The 21,899-nt window shown below is 43.3% G+C and overlaps 1 protein-coding gene and 1 long non-coding RNA gene across 9 annotated transcripts in view; one reads left to right on the forward strand and one right to left on the reverse strand.

Moving 5' to 3' along the window:
* The window catches only part of LOC142662344 (uncharacterized), a 528,950-nt gene that overhangs the window by 451,899 nt on the left and 55,152 nt on the right, over positions 1-21,899 (forward strand). For 5 of the 7 annotated variants that reach the window (XR_012850913.1, XR_012850910.1, XR_012850912.1 and 2 more), the window contains one exon: positions 6,026-6,381. The exons of 1 other annotated variant lie outside the window; for it this stretch is intronic. This is a non-coding gene — a long non-coding RNA (uncharacterized LOC142662344). Of the gene's footprint in view, positions 1-6,025; positions 6,382-8,363; positions 8,457-8,682; positions 10,711-21,899 lie in introns of those variants that run through there. One more of the 7 variants, XR_012850911.1, reaches the window with a different exon arrangement.
* IGSF21 (immunoglobin superfamily member 21) overlaps positions 5,943-21,899 on the reverse strand; it is a 273,506-nt gene continuing 257,549 nt past the window's right edge. For both annotated transcript variants that reach the window (XM_075840560.1, XM_075840559.1), the window contains exons 6-9: positions 15,569-15,654; positions 14,025-14,217; positions 10,559-10,597; positions 5,943-6,514 (exon numbers count right to left, since the gene is read on the reverse strand). In XM_075840560.1, coding sequence (XP_075696675.1) covers positions 6,438-6,514; positions 10,559-10,597; positions 14,025-14,217; positions 15,569-15,654 — 395 coding nt within the window. In that variant the 3' untranslated portion in view covers positions 5,943-6,437. The remainder of the gene's footprint in view (positions 6,515-10,558; positions 10,598-14,024; positions 14,218-15,568; positions 15,655-21,899) is intronic.

The raw sequence follows: 21,899 nt of genomic DNA on the forward strand, positions 1-21,899 counted from the left end.
GATACGTCTTTATAAAATGTTTCGAGACCTCTGTACCAGAGTAATGTAATTGTGATAATTATAGAATTGTAATGAAAAATAAAGATAAAAAATAATTAATTGAACAATCTTGCACCGTCTCCTCAGTGTGAGCGCTGCAGGTTTATTAGAGCTGAGGTTCCGTATTAGTGTAGTTCACTTATTAGGTCTCGTTTGTCCTGCTCGTCTCTGTAAGTCGCTGGAATTTTACGCTTTTCTGGTTGATATTAAGGCAGAATTGTTGAATTTTTTCTGAGGGATTTTTTTTCCCTGCCTGTCACAATTTTCATGCTGCCTCCAATACAAATGAGCACAGCATCTGGAGGGTGATAAACAGATAAATGAGTGTGATAAATCCTCCCGATCAGCAGAATATACAGGACAATGCACTGTATACACTCTCTGGTGTATACCAGATCACACATGATACTTCTATAGACCTTTCTATAGGTGTTAGTGTTTTATAAGGATTACCATCATTCCGCTGCACATATTGTAATCAAGATCTTTGCAGATTATTGTCCGGCAGTATTCGATATATAAAATGTTGTAATTTGATCTACTTTACAAGAGAGTGGCTCTCCAAGATGAACAGACTTGTTTTGGGCCCCACTCAGTTGGAAACCTAGAGTATTTGATATAATTGAGAGCCCCCCGTGAGCCACAAAAATACAAAACTATAACGGCGTTGCGTTTGGAGTATATGTGGACGTGCCCGAAGACTTTAACATCCAAACATATGCCAACTAGTGCGCGTTGTGGATACATTTGGCTGGAATACAGCAGCGCACTTTTTTTTTTATTATATTGCAAAGCGTGGTTAACAAGGGGGAATTCACAAAATAAACACAAAACATTTTCAAACTTCTGTAGGTTATGGCATTGGCTGCACATGTATTTTCTCATACAATAACTGATTGCATCCATAATGGAGTTTTATCCGTAAGACATTTCCATCAGATAGATACAGTTAATACACAATTGTTACTATTCGTATCGTTGACCTCATCATCGGGTGTACGGCCACTTACACTATGGATACAGAAATGTTCACTGTACAGCCCTATAAGCCAACATTGATCAAGGACAAGCTGCAGACTGCCACCATGTACATGAGGCCAGGCCAGGTCGGGAGACAAGTCGTACGCATTGTGTTTATAAATCCATGAAGATGACAGTGGAGGGTTTTATTCTCTTGCGTTCTCCCGGGAGGCGGCTGCAATCTCAGTGCTAGGATTTCCCTGCTCAGATGTTTGGCGGTGACCTCTGGTGTTAATAAAGGGCTCTCTCCCCAGTGCCTGGAGCTTGGCTTGTACCAGTCCATGTAATCCAGGCGATGAGCTCAGACATGGCTGGCTCTGCAGAGAGGTTTGCTACCTGGTAAAACGCAGCTTGTGAACTGTGACGTTCTGTGTATTTAGCAGATTAAACTTTGTGTGTTTTACGGTCTTGTCTCTGACTCCATCTGCACCGTATTTGTTCCTTTCAGATGAAATCCACAGCTGAATAAATGTTTGCAAATTGTTCCAGTCTAAGTGTAAAATGGAAATTGTTTCGATCTTTGCACCTTTGGGTTGACAGGTGACAAGTACTGTCTTCTTTCTTTGCGGAGATACACCTTCCTCCTGACACATACTATTTTGGTCCATGGCTGATCTACACCTCTCCAGTGACAGGTGACACAGACTATCATAAGCTGCGGTTTGTCTTCTTCTCTGCTTTATGTGACATCCTTAACCTTGAGTTCTCTGCACTTCCCCGTACAAGAATAGGAGATCATTAACCTGGTCCTCAGGAGATCGTCTTCTATATGGATGGATGACCTACAGGTAGACCGATGGCCAATTATCCTAATCCCCCCAAGAGCTAGGTGTCTCTATGGGGAGAAGAGGACACAAGATCCTGGGACGACCTTCATCTTTTCAGGACAGATTACTCAATTGTCCTTGGTAAGGATTAATCCTACTGACAGGTCACGCAATTGTCCAGATCCTTGGATAACCTAATCTCTCCATAGACAGATGGCACAATGATCGTTTAACGGATCACCCGAACCGCCCTATGTCCAGTCTTCTCAGATCATCGTACATATAAACTCAATATATACAAAGAAGAGTATTAAGTTGGTTGGTGAGGTCATTTCTCTTATAATACACCTGCATTCTAATTTCTGGGGGGCGTCCACCTGGTCAAGGTGCCGGAAGATAGACATGGCGGCCGCCTTCAGGTGTCCTGTGCTCCAATAATCTTTCGTCACACGGGATTTCTTGCCATTCCGCTCTCCAGCCGCCACCTTCTGGATTTCATTAATAGAATTTAAATCTTTTTGTATTGTTCTGTTTCTCCATCACTCAAAGGTCACATTACTCCAAAACCTCCTCTCTGTGAGTGGATTTATTTTAATGTCAAACTTGAATAATTTCTTTGTGCCTTAAAAGAACAAAAAAAATAGACTTTTTTTTCGGCAAAAAACAACAAACTGAAGTGTTCAACAAAAGACTGATACAAAAAAATGAAATTTGCAACATATTAGGCTTGCTGTCCTGTGAAATCTGTAGCATGCCCTAAAATAAACACCCCCGCACCCCGCTGCATGTGAATAAAGGTTTTTGGCCTTACTCTCATTGTTCTGACATTTTTGGGGGAATCCGCACCCACAACAAATCCACCATGTCTGACCGTGCCCTTTTACCTGACCGTACTCTTAAGTCTTATTTTTCCCCCATGTAATTTGTAAGAACTATTCCTCGTTTTTCCTTTTGTTCCTGTATCATTGCAGTTTAAAGTTTCCAACCCCCAAATCCCGTATCATTGCAAAATGAGGCAGGTTTGATAGGAGCCTAGAAAACTGGATGGCTGCAATTACAGCTTATATGGAAGTTGGCGCCGACCTTCCCCACATTCATGAATGGTAACACTGCCTGGTTATGCAGTCTGCGCCCCTCCATCCTATATCACTAGATTATTCAGACATTCAGTAGCTCGGAGAATCTGACAGTCCCTGTGCGATCTGTAATGGTGGCCATGTTGGTGGTCACCGAGCATTCGGACATACCGATAAAACCAAGAAATAACTGAACTGCGGACTTTATTTTTGTAAAACCGTTCAATCAGTTTAGAGCCTGTCCACTGCACCAGCACCTCTCCCGGATGATGGGAATCCGCCACCATCCGCAGCAGTATGGATGGCTGGTATCGCCGTTTGGGTAGTCGTGTCATGTGACTCTTCCTATCCTCATGTTCTGGGCTTGTTTGCTGGAGGCAAAGCCGAGAGGAGACGTTCCCCCTAAGCTTTCCTCTGAGACGTCTTCAGCTTCCCGCACGTTACGAGAACAAATTTTCCTTGAACAAAAAAGTGCAGATGTCGGTACAGGAAAAAGATAAATATTCATCCACAATCTGGGCTGCGTGTTAAACACAAGAAGCTGCGCGGCTCGCCATGAATAAATGATGCTGCTGCAAAATAAAGTCTATTTGCTCGTTAAAACCAGTTCTGCGGATCTGACCTCTAGTTGACACCAGAAAATGATGCGTTTCCCCGAGGCCTGTACACAGGTACCTGATACAATACATTATACATTCCGGAGATATCCAGAGCCGTAGTGTGAATACTAACATGTCTGCCTCGTTACATTGTTACACGAGGAGGCGGCTTCCATAAATAGCAGACGTAACGACTGAGCTGATAACACACAATATGTCACTTCCCCCGTCCCTCCAGGCTCCGCGTTGTCTGATAAATCCGATCGCAACCGCAGCGTTCATACAACAAATGTGAAACAAGGAGAAAATTCTACGTTCTCCTCCGGATGAAGGAGCCACATCATTACTATGTGATCACATCAGACGCTTTAATGGTGCCAATGTTAAAAAGCTGCTGTAACCGTTAGCAACACGCTGGTTGTATTCAGAGGAGCTTGATTGTGCCCTCTCCATACTCCATCATTTTATAGGTCAGTTCTACATATCATTATATACATTTGCGAATCCTTTGCTTTATTCATCTTGTACTTATTCTGAGATACTTTATATCTTATACTCCAGTCACATTCAGAGCTGCATACACAGTTCAGTAATAGAAAATGATGGGACTTAATAATATACGCTCGAATTATCGTCACAACATATTTGCACAATAATTTGAGACTTTTTGCCATTTTACGCTTCTCTTGCCGCTATTTAAAAGTGGTGAGTAGTGTGGGCATGGTTTAGTGGGAAGGGGCGTGGGCTCCCACGGGCCGAAAGATTTTTATATAATTTATTCTACATATTGCCGTAAATTATATTGCCAATAAACACATGCAAGCAGGCGTAGATTTGATTATCCTTGCGACAGACAAAGATGCGCTAAATAGATCAAGAGTCGTGTGCCTTTTACTACATTTGTCACATTTTACTCCAGCGCAGTTTAGTTTATAACTGGCGTACTCCTTTACTTGTTATTTTCAAGATCTCAGCTTGCTGTCACTTAATGGAATGTTATTGTTTTCACCCAGAGGCTGAAAACTGTATTAGTGCAGGTAAGTGCTATTAACCTGGAGTCCATTAAAGTGGTTTGTTACAACAATGTAATCGTTGTAGGTAACCCTTTTTGGGCTAAATACAGAAAACTCTTGCCCTGTGCACCAGGCCGATGTATCTACCTAACCTATTGCATTGCAAAAATTTAAAGCTGTGTCAACAGAACTAGATGGATGGATGTTTAGCTTCTGTACGTAACCAAGAAAATGTCCATACACAGCAAGCAGAGATCTTGAATTTGGTGAAAAAACACAAAGTACATTAGAAAGTTGCAGAACTTCTCATTATACATTGAATACATGTTCACTTACTTTTCAACAAACTTTGCATAAATCAATAGTATAAGCAAATAAAAGTAAGTTTGTAATAGATATTATTAGATCTCCAGTTATCACCCCCCTGCCCAATAAGGTTACAGCTGTCTATAGAGGGGGAGCAGAGTGTGAGAGAGACAGAGAGATGCTGCTTTAGATTATAGTAAGCATTATATCACACCTCAGTGCTGGATACTATACTGATCATTACTGGTGTATAAACTCCTCTATTCTGCTTAGTGTTATATCTCACCTCAGTGCTGGATACACAGCTATACTTCTCATTACTGCTGTATAATCTCCTCCATGCTGCTTAGTGTTATATCTCACCTCAGTGCTGGATACACAGCTATACTGCTCATTACTGCTGTATAATCTCCTCCATGCTGCTTAGTGTTATATCTCACCTCAGTGCTGGATACACAGCTATACTGCTCATTACTGCTGTATAATCTCCTCCATGCTGCTTAGTGTTATATCTCACCTCAGTGCTGGATACTATACTGCTCATTACTGCTGTATAATCTCCTTCATGCTGCTTAGTGTTATATCTCACCTCAGTGCTGGATACACAGCTATACTGCTCATTACTGCTGTATAATGTTCTCCATGCTGCTGATGCTTCTAGTAAGTGTTATATCTCTCCTAAGTGCTGGATACACAGCTATACTGCTCATTACTGCTGTATAATGTCCTCCATGCTGCTGACGCTTCTAGTAAGTGTTATATCTCACCTATCCAAGCTGGATACACAGCCGCGCCGCACACTATACTATGTGTACGAGTGCCCTCAAGGTGCCTGTACACATAATAATAATGTCTCCTTTAAACATAATTGGCTCCAAGTGGGGACAATTATTCCCATCGTTGCAGATATCAGTGTTTAACCCTTTAATGTACCTAGAAAGTAAAATATCAGAACGCTGGGCATATTGGGGGCCAGTTGTCCTATGTATGCCGCTGGCATGAGCATGACCAGTATCGATGACAACAAAGTATCTTACCCGCCACCCCCTCCCCCATCAGGGCTTCTCACTGTTTTTTTAATGGAACATTGTAGAGGAAGAAAACGAGCGTCTACATAACATCTGGATTTTATTTATGTCACTTAAAAGTATATTTTTATTTTATATTTCTTTTATTTTTCATTATTACTAAATTCTTGTCACCAGGCCCGGTTTGTGTCCATCGTTAGGCAAGTGTCAATGATGCGAGAGCGTCCACCACCGCGTTCTTTATTTATTCCAGCGGACGCGAAGATTGGGATTGAGCTAGAACCAAAAAACTTCAGCCAAATCACTGCTTCCCACTACTCCGAGCCCAATGTAAATGTTCTGCGCTTCTCCATTAAGTCATAAGTCTGGAAGGTCTGACCGTCAGCAAAGAACAACAGTTCAACATCGAGAAGGAAAGATTTTGTGTTTGTTTTTTCGATTTTTTTTTTAATTTATCAGCTCAAGAAAGCTAAAACACAGACAGAAACCAACAAGACTGGAGCTAGTATAGAAAATAAAAACGGATTGACGTCAGTGTGATTGATGCTTTGTGGAGTCCTTATGGGGGGGGGGGGTGAGCGTTCTATTCTCACGTGAGCTCCAAAATCACTGTCAAAAGTATGAGCACCAAAATTAATCTTGGGTGGCTGTACATGGAGACAGAACCTGTGGGAACAAAGAGACAAATGTTAGATCTGGGGGTGAGACTATGCAACCAAGGGGAATATTCTGGTACAGAAAAACGCGCTGCTTTAAGGGGGTTTTATGAAATAAAAAGTTCTGTCATCTGCTAATTTGTGTTTCAATTCCTCACCATTTTCAAGGTCACTGCTTGAGGTCAGTGAATGGAGACATTCTTGTTTACATGCTGATGTAGTTCTACTTACCCAACACAAAGTATTAGTGCAGGTAAGATGTATCAGCCGGGTCAGAAGAAAAATTTGTCCCACTGTTGTGTTCACACTGAGTTTTTTTGTAGGCGGAAAAATCTGCCTCAAAATTCTTTCAGGAATTTTGAGGCAGATTTTGACTTGCTGGCAGAACACTTTCTGTGTTTTTCGCCCACAGCCATTGAGCGCCGCGGGCAGAAATCACTGTGAAAAACATGATCTCTGCCTCCCATTGATGTCAATGGGAAGTCAGAGACGGAAATGCCCGAAGAAAGGGCATGTCGCGAGGGGGGGACATGATCAACTTATATAAATATATTAATGGCACATACAAAAAATATGGTGAAATCCTGTTCCATGTAAAACCCCCTCATAAAACAAGGGGGAGCTCCCTCCGTCTGGAGAAAAAAAGGTTCAATCTGCAGAGACAACAAGCCTTCTTTACTATGAGAACTGTGAATCTATGGAATAGCCACCGCAGGAGCCGTCACAGCAGGGACAATAGATGGCTTTAAAAAAGGCTTAAGACGCTCTGTCACCACATTATAAGTGGCCTATATTGTACATGATGTGATCGGCGCTGTAATGTAGATTACAGCTGTGTTTTTTATTTAGAAAAACGATCATTTTTAACGGAGTTATGACCTATATTAGCTTTATAGTAATGAGTTTCTTAATGGACAACTGGGCGTGTTTTACTTTTTGGCCAAGTGGGCGTTGTACAGAGGAGTGTATGATGCTGACCAATCAGTGACCAATCAGCGTCATACACTTCTCCCCATTCATTTACACAGCACATAGTGATATAGCTAGATCACTATGTACAGCCACATACACACACTATAACGTTACTGCAGTGTCCTGACAATGAATATACATCACTACCAGCCAGGCTGTGATGTCTATTCATAATCCTGACACTTCAGTAACGTTTGTGTGATATTTACAGCAAGGCAAGCGTAATCTCGTTTTAAATTACATTTTACAGCGTAATCTCGAGAGGTTACGCTTGCCTTGCTGTAAATCTCACACATACGTTACTGAAGTGTCAGGATTCTGAATACACATCACGTCCTGGCTGGTAATGATTTCTATTCACTGTCAAGACACTTCAGTAACGTTAATGTGTGTTTATGTGGCTGCACATAGTGATCTAGCTATATCACTATGTGCTGTGTAAATGAATGGAGAGAAGTGTATGACGCTGATTGGTCACTGATTGGTCAGCGTCATACACTCCTCTGTACAACACCCACTTGGCCAAAAAGTAAAACACGCCCAGTTGTCCATTAAGAAACTCATTACTATAAAGCTAAAATAGGTCATAACTCCGTCAAAAATGATCGTTTTTCTAAATAAAAAACACTGCTCTTTAGATAATTTCCTAGAACAAAAAAATATCAGCTCCTATGTGTAGAAATTTGTCCCTTTCCTCGGTTGAACTTGATGGACATGTGTCTTTTTTCAACCGTACTAACTATGTCACTATGTAAGCTATCTAACGAATTTAGGAGATTCTTTCCAATCACTGACGGCAAGCAAAGATCTTGAAAAAGGTTGAAATTGAAACAAAGTATATTACAAAGTATTCATTTACAATGAAAATATTTTTTTTTTACTTAAAGAGTATCTATCGCTCATCTGCACCACCCCGGCGACCGACCGATCATGTTACATCACTTAGAGACACAGCAGTGACTGGGATTTCCCATTCTTAGGTTGGTTGTCACAGTTGCTATGGGTAACACCTCTTTTTCATATAAATCTCACATATTTAGTGCAAGGTTAAGAGTCATTTTATTTTTTGGGGGGGGTTCATGTTATCAGAAATCACATTTACAATGGATTAGGGGGCGGTTATTGATAGCGTTTTTCATATCCTATCATGGCAGTGAATGAATGTAAACAAGACTCACAGAGAAGAAACGCTCTTCCCTTTTCTAGGGCCAGGTGCGCCGGCAGAATCTAGCGGAGAACAATCCATTCATCCTGCACATAATTGACGGAGTGAAGGCCTCACAAATTATCTTACTGTCATGAAGATTTTAATCGCTGTCATTTTCCAAAAGTTTCTCAGAAGCAGAATTAAGGAGAAAATTGCCGGAGTTATCAGCAGGAGTTTTCTTTACAGTAAGAACATAAATGCAGTGAAAATTCAGAGCCGCACAAAAAAGTTTATTTAGGAGAGCGGCAGACGTGGCCACGTTGTGAGGTCTCTAGAGCCACGGCTCCCGGGGGCCACCGGTGTATCAGATAACATAAAACAACCCCTGAGATGTGGCCCCAAGAGCCGGTCCTGGATTGTTACAGATCGTACAGGTTCATCCAATCTCACACCCCCTTCAATAATCTTCATTTGTAGGGTTCTCGAGACAGGACTAGACGATGACACACGCCAAACTGGACGACATGATTAATGTTCAGCTACTTTTCTCATCTTGAGCAACTTTTTTCCATTCATTTTATTGAAATGTAGGTGGCACCAATACAAGAATATACAATTCCAATAGTCCAGGATTAGAAACGTTCCGGAGACAGCGCCGCACTTACCCATGTAGTCTATTGAAGATAATGGAGCTGAATGGCAGTAACAGATACGAGACACAGACAAGTGTGGCGCTGTCTCTGGAATGAAGTAGCCGTGTTTTTCTAATCCTGTACAACCCACCTCCAGCTGGGGGATCGTGCGAGGTGATGACTTCAGATATTAACGTCACATGACCGTTGCACATAGCATAGAAACAGCGTACTCTACATCGGCGCAGTCATGTCGTGTTTTTTTTTTACCGTGATTAGAGCCGTATAGCAGTGAATAGTAACCCAAATCTAGGGTCATGTGACCTTTTTAAAAGGTGAGAAAGTCACGCAACTGAGACTGCACCACTGGCCTTATGTACAACCTGTATCCATGACATGATGCAGCATGTGGGTGAGACACAAGGGGGCGAGCAGGGTGAGGTGTTAGTATGAGGGAAGGAGAACACGGGGAGGAGAGAAGACCTGGGGCTGGTTCTATGTAGAGAGGAAAGGAGAACAAAGTCTGAGGTTACCCAGAAGGGGGAAAGGACTTGTTGGGTAGTTCATGACCCTAAAATCTCCCATGTGTCTCTACTGTAATCTCCACAGGAAACTCAATGATGCCTCAGAGCTCCGTCCTCTATAGACCTGGTGCTTCTCGGTAAATCTCCTTCCTATCCTAATAGTTTGTTATAATGTATCAGTGCAGGGGAAATATATCAGTTTGGAGTCCACACTTTGTTACAATGTATCAGTGCAGGTAAAATTGTGACCTAAACAGCCTGGAATCCACACTCATACATTCTACCTGCAGCAGTTGGCCTATATATACCCTGCTGACCACACGGAGTCAGAATTTCCCATGCGGCCGCGCACCCTGGGTAACTGCTATTTAAGCTCTTCCGTAATATGTTCGTGTACAGCAGATCTTTTTGGAGCTTTGTTCCAGTTGTGCTGCAGGATGAGTTACATGTACATTGTCGCTGTATAATTTGCAGGTATTTCCCTTCCCGCCATTATATCGGTGTCGGCCATTACACTGGACTCTGGGACGTAAATTGCGGATGTTACGCGTGCTGCCGCCTGTCGATATCGTCTCCTGCGTTTCGTGTTCGCTACTTTACTTGAATTCTTATCTTCTAAACAATTTATCTGCAGGAGCCGCCGTCTATTTTTTGCTCCTGTTGCTAATGGAGACAGTTGTTAATTTATTTCTGAGAAAAAAAACCTCCAGGGTGGCAGCGGCATAGATCTATTTTAGTCTCGTTTGCTGATAGACTTTTTGCTTTAGGTCTTAACTCACCGTTTGAATCCTCTGTTCCCCTCGGAATATTGGGATTTTCTGCGAGGAAACAGACAGTTTGTTAGAGATGGTTACAATGTGGACTCTGCCTCCCCGAATACAATGTATCACTCCAGACCCTGCGCCACGTTCTATATAAAGTGGTTATGAACCTGTGGGCCGGGGGGGGGGGGGGGGGGTTAAGATGAAATAATAAGAAGCCTCTTTCTGATGCTGGTTCATGCATACACTTCCCTTCAATCCCAAGATAGGTAGGCAACAGAGGCGTAGCTAGCGGAGGGGCACCACTGAGATGATGGGGCCCAGGGGCGGGCTGTGCCGGTCCCAGTTTCAAATGCAAGCACAGACCGGAGGTGCAGAGGGATCTTTTCCACTCGTCACAGGAACGGGTTAGGCAAGCTTTTTTTAATTTTTTATTAGCCACCATTGGGGCATTTTACTGCGTGGGGAAAGCTATGGGGACAATATACGGTATGGGGAAGCTATGGGGCATTATACTGTATGGGACAGCTGTTGGAGCATTATACTGGCTGTACGGGCAATGTACTGGATATGGGGGGCAGCTATGAGGGCATTATACTGTGGGGGGAACTATAGGGGCATTATGCTGTGAGTGGGCATCTTTAGGAGCATTCTGTGTGGGGACAGCTATAGGGGCATTATCCTATATGGGGGCAACTACGGGGACATTATTCTGTGTGGGGGAACTATAGGGTAATTATCCTGTGTTGGGGCAGCTATAGGGCATCATACTGTGTGGGAGTAGTACAGGGGCATTATGCTGTGAGGGGGCAGCTTTAGGAGCATTCTGTGTGGGGGCAGCTATAGGGGCATCATACTGTGTGAGGGGAGGGATAGGGGCATCATTCTGTGTGGGGGCAGCTATAGGGGCATTATACTGCGCATGGAAGTTACGTAAACAGTGTAGTTCGCTAATAACACACATTCACTCCTTTGGAAGTTAACAAAAACAGAGTAGCAGAGCTGTTTACGTAGGCCTGACCCCTCCGACGTGCCGCTGCAGTTATAAACATGCATTTGGGCTACTCAGATGTGTTTCGCCCCCCATGCTAAACCCCTTGCTACGCCTCTGATAGGCACAGACCTAATCCTCCCTCTTGTATAATTGAGTAACTTTAGGGACAGGTCCTCTCATCTGTTATGGTGCCTCTGGGAGTGATAAGCTGGGACCCCCTCTGGCCACAGTGGCCATCTCTTCCCCTCGCTGGTACTTGATTAGGTGGACTTAGCAGAATCGCTCCCAGGATACAATGGCAGAACTTGGCAGCATGACATCACAACAGCGCCGATGGCATTAAAGGTGTTCATATAAAGAACACTTAATTATTGTATAATAAAATATTCTGCAACTTTCTTATATATTTTTTTGTTTCGATTCTTCACCAATTCCAAGATTTCTGCTTGTTGTCAGTGAATGGAAACATTCCTTTTTTTTTAACATCTATACACTAAAACAATTCCAATTAGGCTGAAGACCTAATACCCTTCACAGATGAGGGTTTGTTACAATGTATGTAATCTAGACAATCCTCTGTGAAATAAAAACATCAGCAGCACGAATCTGTCCTTTCCTGATGGGATTCGGCTGCTTCTGTTGTGGTTTCTGTAGTTTTGACGGGATGAATAACGCTGTATGCAGAACGATTCTTCCCATCAAATCTGCTGGGACCGCCGAGGGCAGTGTGAATACAGCTGTAATGGGCACAATAATCGAGTACCTATTGCCCAGTGGTTTACTCACCTCCTCAGCCCGTCACACAATCGTGCCTGGGAGCATTGCAATAGAAGTTGTGTCACAATTTGAGACAAAACCGCAAAAATTCCGGACACTAATCCTGGTGAGATGGCGCCCAAGGTGGTTGTCTACCCCTCGTCCCGGCCCTGGTGAGAAGTACTAGAGCTATACAAGTTTTCAGCTGTTGGATGTAAATACTGAATAACTTTCACTGACAGCAAGCAGATATCTTTAAATGGTGAGGAATTGAAATCCAAAGTATATTGGAAATGTGCAGAATGTTTCATTATGAATGGATGTGGTGCAGGTAAATACGATATAAAGGTTTCCACCTCCTGGGCCGGTTATGATCCGCTGGAAGGATTTGAGGGTTCCCCGGCTGTAATTATGTGACAGGATTTCACTCTTCCTTCGGACGTCACGTTTCCTGTTTTGAGCGGTTGTGATGTTGTATTCGCCAGGAGTGCGGTACTGACGGGCCTTCTTATAATAAATGAAGCAGTGACCTATAGCTCTGGGGAACTTTGGTATCTTAAATTTGAGCTTCTCCTCCTCGTCATTTAACCCTATAAGAGCCCAGGTCTCCTTCCCCCGAGTAACACCACACCTGTTATTGTATTGTTATTAATGTGTTTAAAGGAGAACCCCCAGGTCTATATTAAAGCCTCCGTGTGTAAAATGTCTTTTTCTGATCACACAAGAACAAGAGTTTAAGAGTTTGACGTCACAGCCTCCTGTAGGAAGCTTTTCTACTTGTTTTCCCATGGCAACAATTCCTTCACTGGGACCTAGTAGTTCAGTGTTATCATAGGGACACTTCTAGCAAACTATCAGATCTCTTGTTTTCTTGCTGGCTAGAAGGCCCCATGCATTGAAGTATCAGTACTGGGGCAGGCAGTGTTCTCATGGGGGCACAAGCACAGCAGCTATTTATCTTCAAAATCTGCTGACAGCTCTATATACAGGGTAGGGAATGTAGCATCTCCATGCTGGTGGTGTAATCGAATCAAGGTTTGAATGCCCCCGACACCGTGATTGCAAGTGTCATGGAGGCGGCCCCTTGACATTCAAGTACTCCAGGCTCTCCTCTGCTCTGAATCATAGCTCCTCTGCTCTGAGTGACAGCTCCTCTGCTGTGAGTGACAGCTCCTCTGCTCCGAGTGATAGCTCCTCTGCTCCGAGTGATAGCTCCTCTGCTCTGAGTGACAGCTCCTCTGCTCCGAGTGACAGCTCCTCTGCTCCGAGTGACAGCTCCGAGTGACAGCTCCTCTGCTCTGAGTGACAGCTCTAGAAGTCTAGCAGCGTCCCGGGAGGGGAACCTGGAGCACTTAAACATCAAGGGGCGGCCCCCTTGACACTTGCAATGGCAGCACCGGGAGCATTATGACATTGATTTCTTGTCATGCTACACTCCGTATATAGCGCTGTCAGCAGTATGAGGGCTCAAAGCTGCTGACATATTCCCTGTAATATAAAACTTCTGGTAATTCTCATAAAGGGGGCGCTGATATTTTAGAAACTAACGTTCTGGTCATTTGGTGCAGCACTTCTACCTTCTGGTCATCTTGGTTGATCAGAACTTTTCACCACTTTATATTGGACACAACGCGGAATGAGCAGGAATTCAGATTAGAATCTGGGAGCCTTTAAAAAAGGAACCTCCATTCTCCTTATTGTTGTGGCAGAGCTGCACCCCATAAATACACTTACCAAATACTATTAACCGTGTATGTGTGTCTGTGGAGCCCAGCGGGTTCTGAGCTGTGCAGCGGTACATACTGCCATTCAGCTCAGCTGGGACCCTCTCCAGGATCAGTTCTCTGCCATCGTGTTCAGAGCTGCCGTCTAGAAGTCGTCCTCCCACCCTCGTCCATGTAAAGAGCGGCTCCGGAAAAACCTCGTTCTGTAGGGAGCAATGGGAAGAGTTGTCATTAATAATACCGGAGGAGCCATTATCCTGACAGCTTCTTCTCAATTCTTGTGGTGAGTTTTCACGTCGAGAATCAGTTTTCCAGGATCCTAAACAAACTCTATTATCAGTCCGTCATTTGTCTTAGTCGGTCATCATATTTATTTGCCAAAGAGGGAAGGAGGGGATTCTTTAGTTGGATATAAGCAGCTGCCTGACACCACCGACGCTGCTTATCTCAGGTGGGACTACAAGAGCAGGCAGTGCTGAGACCTCATGTCTATGGCTGGGCACCAAGATGGACAGGGTGGACCCTCTTTTGCTATAGTGCATATCATGTAGCATACAAAAAAACAACCTATAAATAAGAAGCACACGCAAAAATATCACAATACAAATAAACGATTATTAATTACATTATAGTGTGCAGTTTTGGGCTCGGTTCACATTAGTGTCATAGCTTCTGTTTACAACTGAAACCGTGACTTTAATAGGGTCCAGAATAGCGCAGCGTGCGTAACCAACGAGGAGATTCCTCTGATTAAAAGCAGCAGCTTGGCTCCGGGGGAGCTCCTGATACATGGACTCCCTGTGATCGGCTGTATAGATGGGGGAAATAAAAAATATACAAGAACAATTGGTCCGCTCACCACTCATTCGAAGTAAAGACACCACATTCCATGATTATTCGGTGCACGGGCAAGAGAGCTACGCCAGGAGTTGCTAGAAATCCAAGGAAAAAAGTTAGAGGTCCAGCACACGATATGATGTGAAAAAATACAAAACTGTTTATTTAAGTCAAAATTAAAACAAGAAATGAAAAAATTCCGGGAGAGAACGCCGACGCTATAGCTATGATTAAGAACTGAAAAGCTCAAAACGCGTAGGCGCTCTCTTCCGGGATTTTTTCATTTCTTGTTTTCATTTTGACTTAAATAAACAGTTTTGTATTTTTTCACATCATATCGTGTGCTGGACCTCTAACTTTTTTCCATAGATGGGGGAACCCTGAATTGCAATGCACAAAACAATATGGAGATTATTGTGTTCTTTAAGTATATGTGAACCTCAAATATCATATGTTCCTTGTTGGAGATGACCCCATTAAACAGCTGATGCATCCAGTGATGAGGGAAGGGACACCATATCAATTCTTCCTATGAAGATACAGAAAACGATGGGTGGAATCCGGGTGTCATGACCATTGAGTTCAGGGAGGAGGATGGATCGCTATTTTTCCATCCCTCATATTTGACATTGAACTCAATGGGACGATGGACGAGCACGTCTGATAGATCTGCTGCCTGTAGTTACACAGAGAATCCTCCTCTCCCCACATCATTACCTGAAATCCATGCACTGTCATCCGGACTGTGTCCCCCACCCGGGATCTCATCGGAGTCACCGTTATTTTGGGTCCTCTCGGTGCGGCTGGAAAGACGGGAAAGAAGGGAAACTTTTATTAATCAGGAGGCTTTTCTCTCACCTCCACAGGACACCGCACGGCCGCGGATTCCGGCATCTTCTGGAAATGTCTGCCCAATGAAGCCACAAAGCAATAAGAATCAATTGTGCAAAACAGCCGGCTATTATATTATTATTAGAGACGCTCGGCGGCGGTGTTTGCCATTTGTTCCACTTTGGTGTCTCTTCTTATTATTTTGCCCATGTCTGGATGTTGTTCTTGTTGTGCAGGGACGTCATTAAAGCCCAAAATGTGATATGCAAAACACCGTACGGACAAGACGACTGAACCGGCGCCTCCTTGACAATTCTGCTTTCAGGAGACTCGATTTCTTGGCTAATTGGTCCCAATTAACTGTTCTGGGTATCAGGATACAATCAAGGTCATGACTATTTGACTGTCTCACTGGCATTGGAAACAACATTTACATTCACAAGTTAAGAAATGAGTCTAAAGTACCCCGGCCGCCTGTACCCCCAGTCCTGCTGCGCCCGTCTCAGGAAGAACATCGTTACTGCAATGATGGAAGACAAGTAGATTCTATATAAAATGTTCAGTCACTTTATAAATCCTCCACTTTACCTATGTTATCCTGAGATGCCACGTTTTATACTTCAGTCACATCCAGAGCTGCACTCCCCATTCTTCTGGTTTCCTGTAACCAAATCTATTGCGTTGTGGGAGCTCAGAGGACAACTGTCGGGTGTCATAGAGTTCAGATAAATTACAGAATCATAACTGGCAAAATCGGAGCTGTACCGATCGTGCCATATAAATATCCAAAGATAAATTAAAGGATTTGCAATGTTACTCAACCATTTCCTCTAGATTACCCTGTAAAATGTTTGGCATGTCTGATAATGTCTCTCCTGTCCTTATATTTTGCAACAGTGCAGGGATATAAGATGTCTGGAGTCCGCACTGTATATCACAGATAGACGTCTAGACTGGACACAATTGTAACAAAGGATGGGGAAAAAATATTTATGATACAGAGCTCCAAATCCCCTGTGTAGCTATAGAGTTACATGATAACATTCTGTCTCCCTGCTGCCACCACTAGGGGGAGATTACTGAATACTGTTTTAATCCCCATGTTACCTTATGGTCCTGTATAAATAAGCATTCTCAGCGGTTGGCGTGACATTCTCAGTTTACACCATTTCCTCCACAACTGGATCTTGCTTGAGCCTGTGCGGCCGACCTCCTCCTCTGCTTAGTCTTCTAGCCTTGGCACATAGGACTGTGACATAACCACAGTGTCTAGTGGCTCTTATGCTACACATGGGTTGCCCTACAGCCACTGAATGATGCTGGCACATTTAGGCTAAGGCTTTATTCACACGACCGGGTGTCAAATCGGCCGCATAAAACGGACGATTTGCACCCGTGTGGGACCCGTTTTCACCGATCCCTCATAGACTTGAGTCTATTGAGGGATCCGGGAAACTGGGCAAAAAAAGGACATCTCCTATTTTTTCCCCGGCCGCTAAAAAAACAAACAAAAAAAATAAATGTCCGTCACCCGGCCGATCATCCCAGTCATGTGGATAAGGCCTAAGGCTACAGTGAGACTTTTTGTAGCGCTACGGATTGATTTTTTTTACTATCGAGCTGCAGTCCAAAGGACCACACTGAGTTGTATGCAATCTTGTGGACTGCAGATGTCACTCGATCAGTAGCACTGCAGAAAGGCTCAATGTACTAGTCCTGCTCACACAGCTGAGGGCTTGTTACAATGTATCAGTGTAAACAATCCTCTGTTAACTTCCAGCTCCTTACACCCCATAATCTATTCAGCGTTTTCCAGACCTTTTCATTCAATGTCCGGATTTTTTTGCTGTTGTGGAGAATCCAGTTAGCGGGATAATTAATGTCTACAGAGGACGGCGCTCGGTTTGGGGTGATCTGATGTTGCTGGAAGTGGAAGGTTCAGAGAGTAAAGTTTTCAGTCGGTTGTTACAGGAACATTTTTTCCTCCCGGCTTTTTGGAGATCAGGAAGGCGACGAGGAGAAGAATAGATTTTGACAGCAGATCTTTGTGCTAAGCACTTTGGCTGACAAAATGAGGACAGGAGAAGGTCTGTCCCCTGCGAGCGCCCCTCCCCCTCCTATAGAATTCTCTTCCATGCTGCTGATAATGAGTTACACCTTAGGAGTCCAGGTATTTTACATTCATTTTGGACATTATTTTATCCATTTCTACTAGGTTAAGGAAAGAGACAGAATAGAAAAAACAAAAACCTGAAGACGTTTACAGTTCCATGTAGGAAATATCAACCCAAAATAAAAGAAAATGTAAGATCCTTCCCAATAAATACAAATCCCTAATTCTGTCATTACCATAAAAAAGTCCATGCGATCCTATTATATCAATTTAGTTATATTTGTTTCTGGGAAAGCTGGGAGTAAGGGATGTAAGCATAACCGCTGTTCAGGAATCTGGGAAAGCTGGGTGGGAACTGCGTGGTTTTGGTTTGGATGTCTTGGCCCCTCTAACTCACGTCACCCCATTTTTATGTGTCTGGCTGGACTATGGGCCCCCATGGTGTTGGGGCCCGTTTCCCACACGGCTGACACGCAGGATTTATCTGTTTATTGTTTTGTAATTGGTTTTATGTATGAACAAGACTGAATTACGTGATGTGCTGTGAGATTCGCCACCCAGACGTGTTCACAAACAGGATCTAATGTGCTGCCTGCAGAACGTTCCCGAGGAGCTCGCCGCAGAGCTGGCAGATTAATAGAGGAAAAATGATGGCTGGGGATGAAAAATTGATATGTGTGATTTTAATGAGACTTCCACGTAAGAAGCGAGCGCACTGTATTACCGGCCCATCACAGGTCTGGCTCGCAGGCAGGCGCAGATGATTGCACCTCGCTGCTTCTCACTTAAGGGACCGAGATTTTAATTTATATTTCTAAAGACAGCTTAATGGTGAAGGCGCTTCTCCCTCAACTTCAGAGGAAATCTTCTGACATTATAGATGACGCGTAAATTCATGAGGGAGCAGCGAGGGTTTCATCTATACCTGCAGATCTACCAAGGCTGGAGCAAATCCTCAGAAAAGGCGATTTAGCTTCAAGTATCAATGGATACAATCCATATACAAATGTAGCCGAGTTCGATTTGTCTTTAGGGCTACATTGTATGCGATAACTCGAGGTTTTCCTGCCGTCCTATGTAACACCACAGATAACACATTGCAATAGCACCATTACCTCTGACAATATCATACCAGGTCTGTGTAGGTAACAGCTATCAGCCTGTGACTTTTGGGTATTTTACACCACCCTTCGGTGGTGTCATAACAAAAGGGACATGGGCCAGCGCAGCCCATCAAGAAAACTGGAGTCAATTATAGTGGAGATGTATGCCAGCTCTGGGTTGGTGTAGATTTTACCCTATAGGGTGCCATAAAGTAGAGGCTGTGCCAGGCCCAGTACCTTGCCACCCCCAATCTGAATACCGCCTCATTCTCATCCAACAATTGAAAATGTTGCATGCAGATTCGCATATAAATTAGATATACATGTATGGACGCCTCGAATACTGCTGAGTAACCAAATCTAGTAGCCAACATCTCCAAGTATGAAATCCAATCAATCCAATCAAAGACGACGCAATGAATCGTCTTTGAGATTTGGACTTCTCTCAGCATTCACTGTTGAATTTCCAATGCGAGTTTCACCAAATACGACATGGGTCTTGACTTGGCGTTTGCTGAGCAGTGACTGAACCCGACACCTCTATGCCATAATAAAAGCCATTTCCCACCGAGCCGCCATGTAGGATTTATAGATCTGTAGAGGAGACACACAAGTTCTGTGCGAGTTTTTGGTGCATTTGTCATAACTAATTCATAAAACCAACTTTGAAGCCAAAAGCCTCCTGACTACAGCGCGAGAGATTAATCCTCTGACAGAAGCGCAATATGTCAATGACAATCAGGCGAAACTTCCAAGAGGAGGGTTTCCAATTTTAGTGAGCAGATGGCAATAATTGACGGCATATTTTAAACTCAATGTACACCAACATAATCATGGGGAATGTAAGATTCCAGACATGAAAAAGATAAGAAAAACACTTCTAGTGAAGAAAATCTGCCGCCATGGAGAATTGTAACCCTTTATGTGCTTCCCGCAAACTGCATACAAGAACGGAAGTTACAATGTGCTGGGGACAGTCACATGGAGCCCGGATCCTTGGACTGTCATATGGAGATATGAAGGACACAAGATTTAAGACACCTCTAATCACCATTTTACAGTTTATATAGCATATTATATAGGTATTACTTATCCTGTACTAATCCGGAGTTACAGCCTGTATTAAACTTCAGAGCTGCACTCACTATTCTGCTAGTTATTTTTGAAAACAATCAGCAAGCTTGTAGACTGACATCACCCCTAACATAGCAAAAATACTATAATGCAGTGAGGCAGTTAGTTTTTTTTATACATCAGAGAAACGTACAATGTCTGTTGTACAGAATGCAATTTAGAACAAGCTCTGTACAGAAACTGAACAAGCAAGGGGGACTGGAAGATTTCAGTATTGAAGCAAGCAGAATAGTGAGTGCAGCTCTGGAGTATAATACAGGATGTAACTCAGGATCAGTACAGGATACGTAATGTATGTACACAGTGACTCCACCAGCAGAATAGTGAGTGCAGCTCTGGAGTATAATACAGGATGTAACTCAGGGTCAGTACAGGATAAGTAATGTAATGTATGTACACAGTGATCACCAGCAGAATAGTGAGTGCAGTTCTGGAGTATAATACAGGATATAACTCAGGATCAGTACAGGATAAGTAATGTAATGTATGTACACAGTGATCACCAACAGAATAGTGAGTGCGGCTCTGGAGTATAATACAGGATGTAACTCAGGGTCAGTACAGGATAAGTAATGTAATGTATGTACACAGTGACCCCACCAGCAGAATAGTGAGTGCAGCTCTGGAGTATAATACAGGATGTAACTCAGGATCAGTACAGGATAAGTAATGTAATGTATGTACACAGTGATCACCAGCAGAATAGCGAGTGCAGCTCTGGAGTATAATACAGGATGTAACTCAGGATCAGTACAGGATAAGTAATGTAATGTATGTACACAGTGACTCCACCAGCAGAATAGTGAGTGCAGCTCTGGAGTATAATACAGGATGTAACTCAGGATCAGTACAGGATAAGTAATGTAATGTAATGTATGTACACAGTGACTCCACCAGCAGAATAGGGAGTGCAGCTCTGGAGTATAATACAGGATGTAACTCAGGATCAGTACAGGATAAGTAATGTAATGTATGTACACAGTGACTCCACCAGCAAAATAGGGAGTGCAGCTCTTGAGTAAAATACAGGATGTAGCTCAGGATTGATAAGTAACGTCATGTATGTACAAAGTGGTGGAAATATATGAAAAGAGTTACGCAAGTTTTCTGGTGTAATAAAAACACAGCAAGTTTTGGCGACTGCCATAGGTGCGCTAAAATGTGCGACTTTTTGTGACACTTTCAGAAAGTGGCAAGCACAGGAGGCGGGGTTTAGTCAAATGGGATGGGGCCTTCGCCGGAAAAACAGACTATAATTTATGCCAGAGACTGGCGTATGTTATGCCACATATCTACTTCCATTCTTATAGCAGGCGTAGCTTTGCATTTCCGACTCACAGACAACCAAAAAAGATAAGGTGTGCACCTCTTAATATATTTGGCACATTTTCCGTTGACGTAAATTAGTTTAAGACTGATGTTTGAAATGCTAGTCTTTATATATATATATTACCCCGAGCGACGCTATAGATGAACTGTATAATGGTGATCAGGGGTGTTCACTTTATGATTTACTCCAGTTCTGACCCCGTGCTCTAGTAGTTTTGCTAGTCTATAAAAGAAACTACAGCTGAATATCGGGATGATCGCTGGAACCAGGCGCCGGCTGCAGGGATTAGCCTCGAGTCCTCAGGAGCAGCAGAAGAAGCGAGGTCGTCTGGCTACTTGAGGGCATCCACTTAACATCTGCACAATACAAGTGTGTAGGCCAATTAGCCTAATGATGAACAAGACATTCAGAATACAACATGAACAAAGGAGGAAGAAGAGATCAGATAAACACGGACATCAGAGGACGCCACTCCTGTCATCTGCCCAGTGGTCACTCTGATATTGACAGTGGCGTAGCTATAGGGGTCGCAGCGGT

Source organism: Rhinoderma darwinii, chromosome 10 (genome assembly GCF_050947455.1).
Source record: "Rhinoderma darwinii isolate aRhiDar2 chromosome 10, aRhiDar2.hap1, whole genome shotgun sequence".
Classification (NCBI taxonomy): Eukaryota; Metazoa; Chordata; class Amphibia; order Anura; family Rhinodermatidae; genus Rhinoderma; species Rhinoderma darwinii.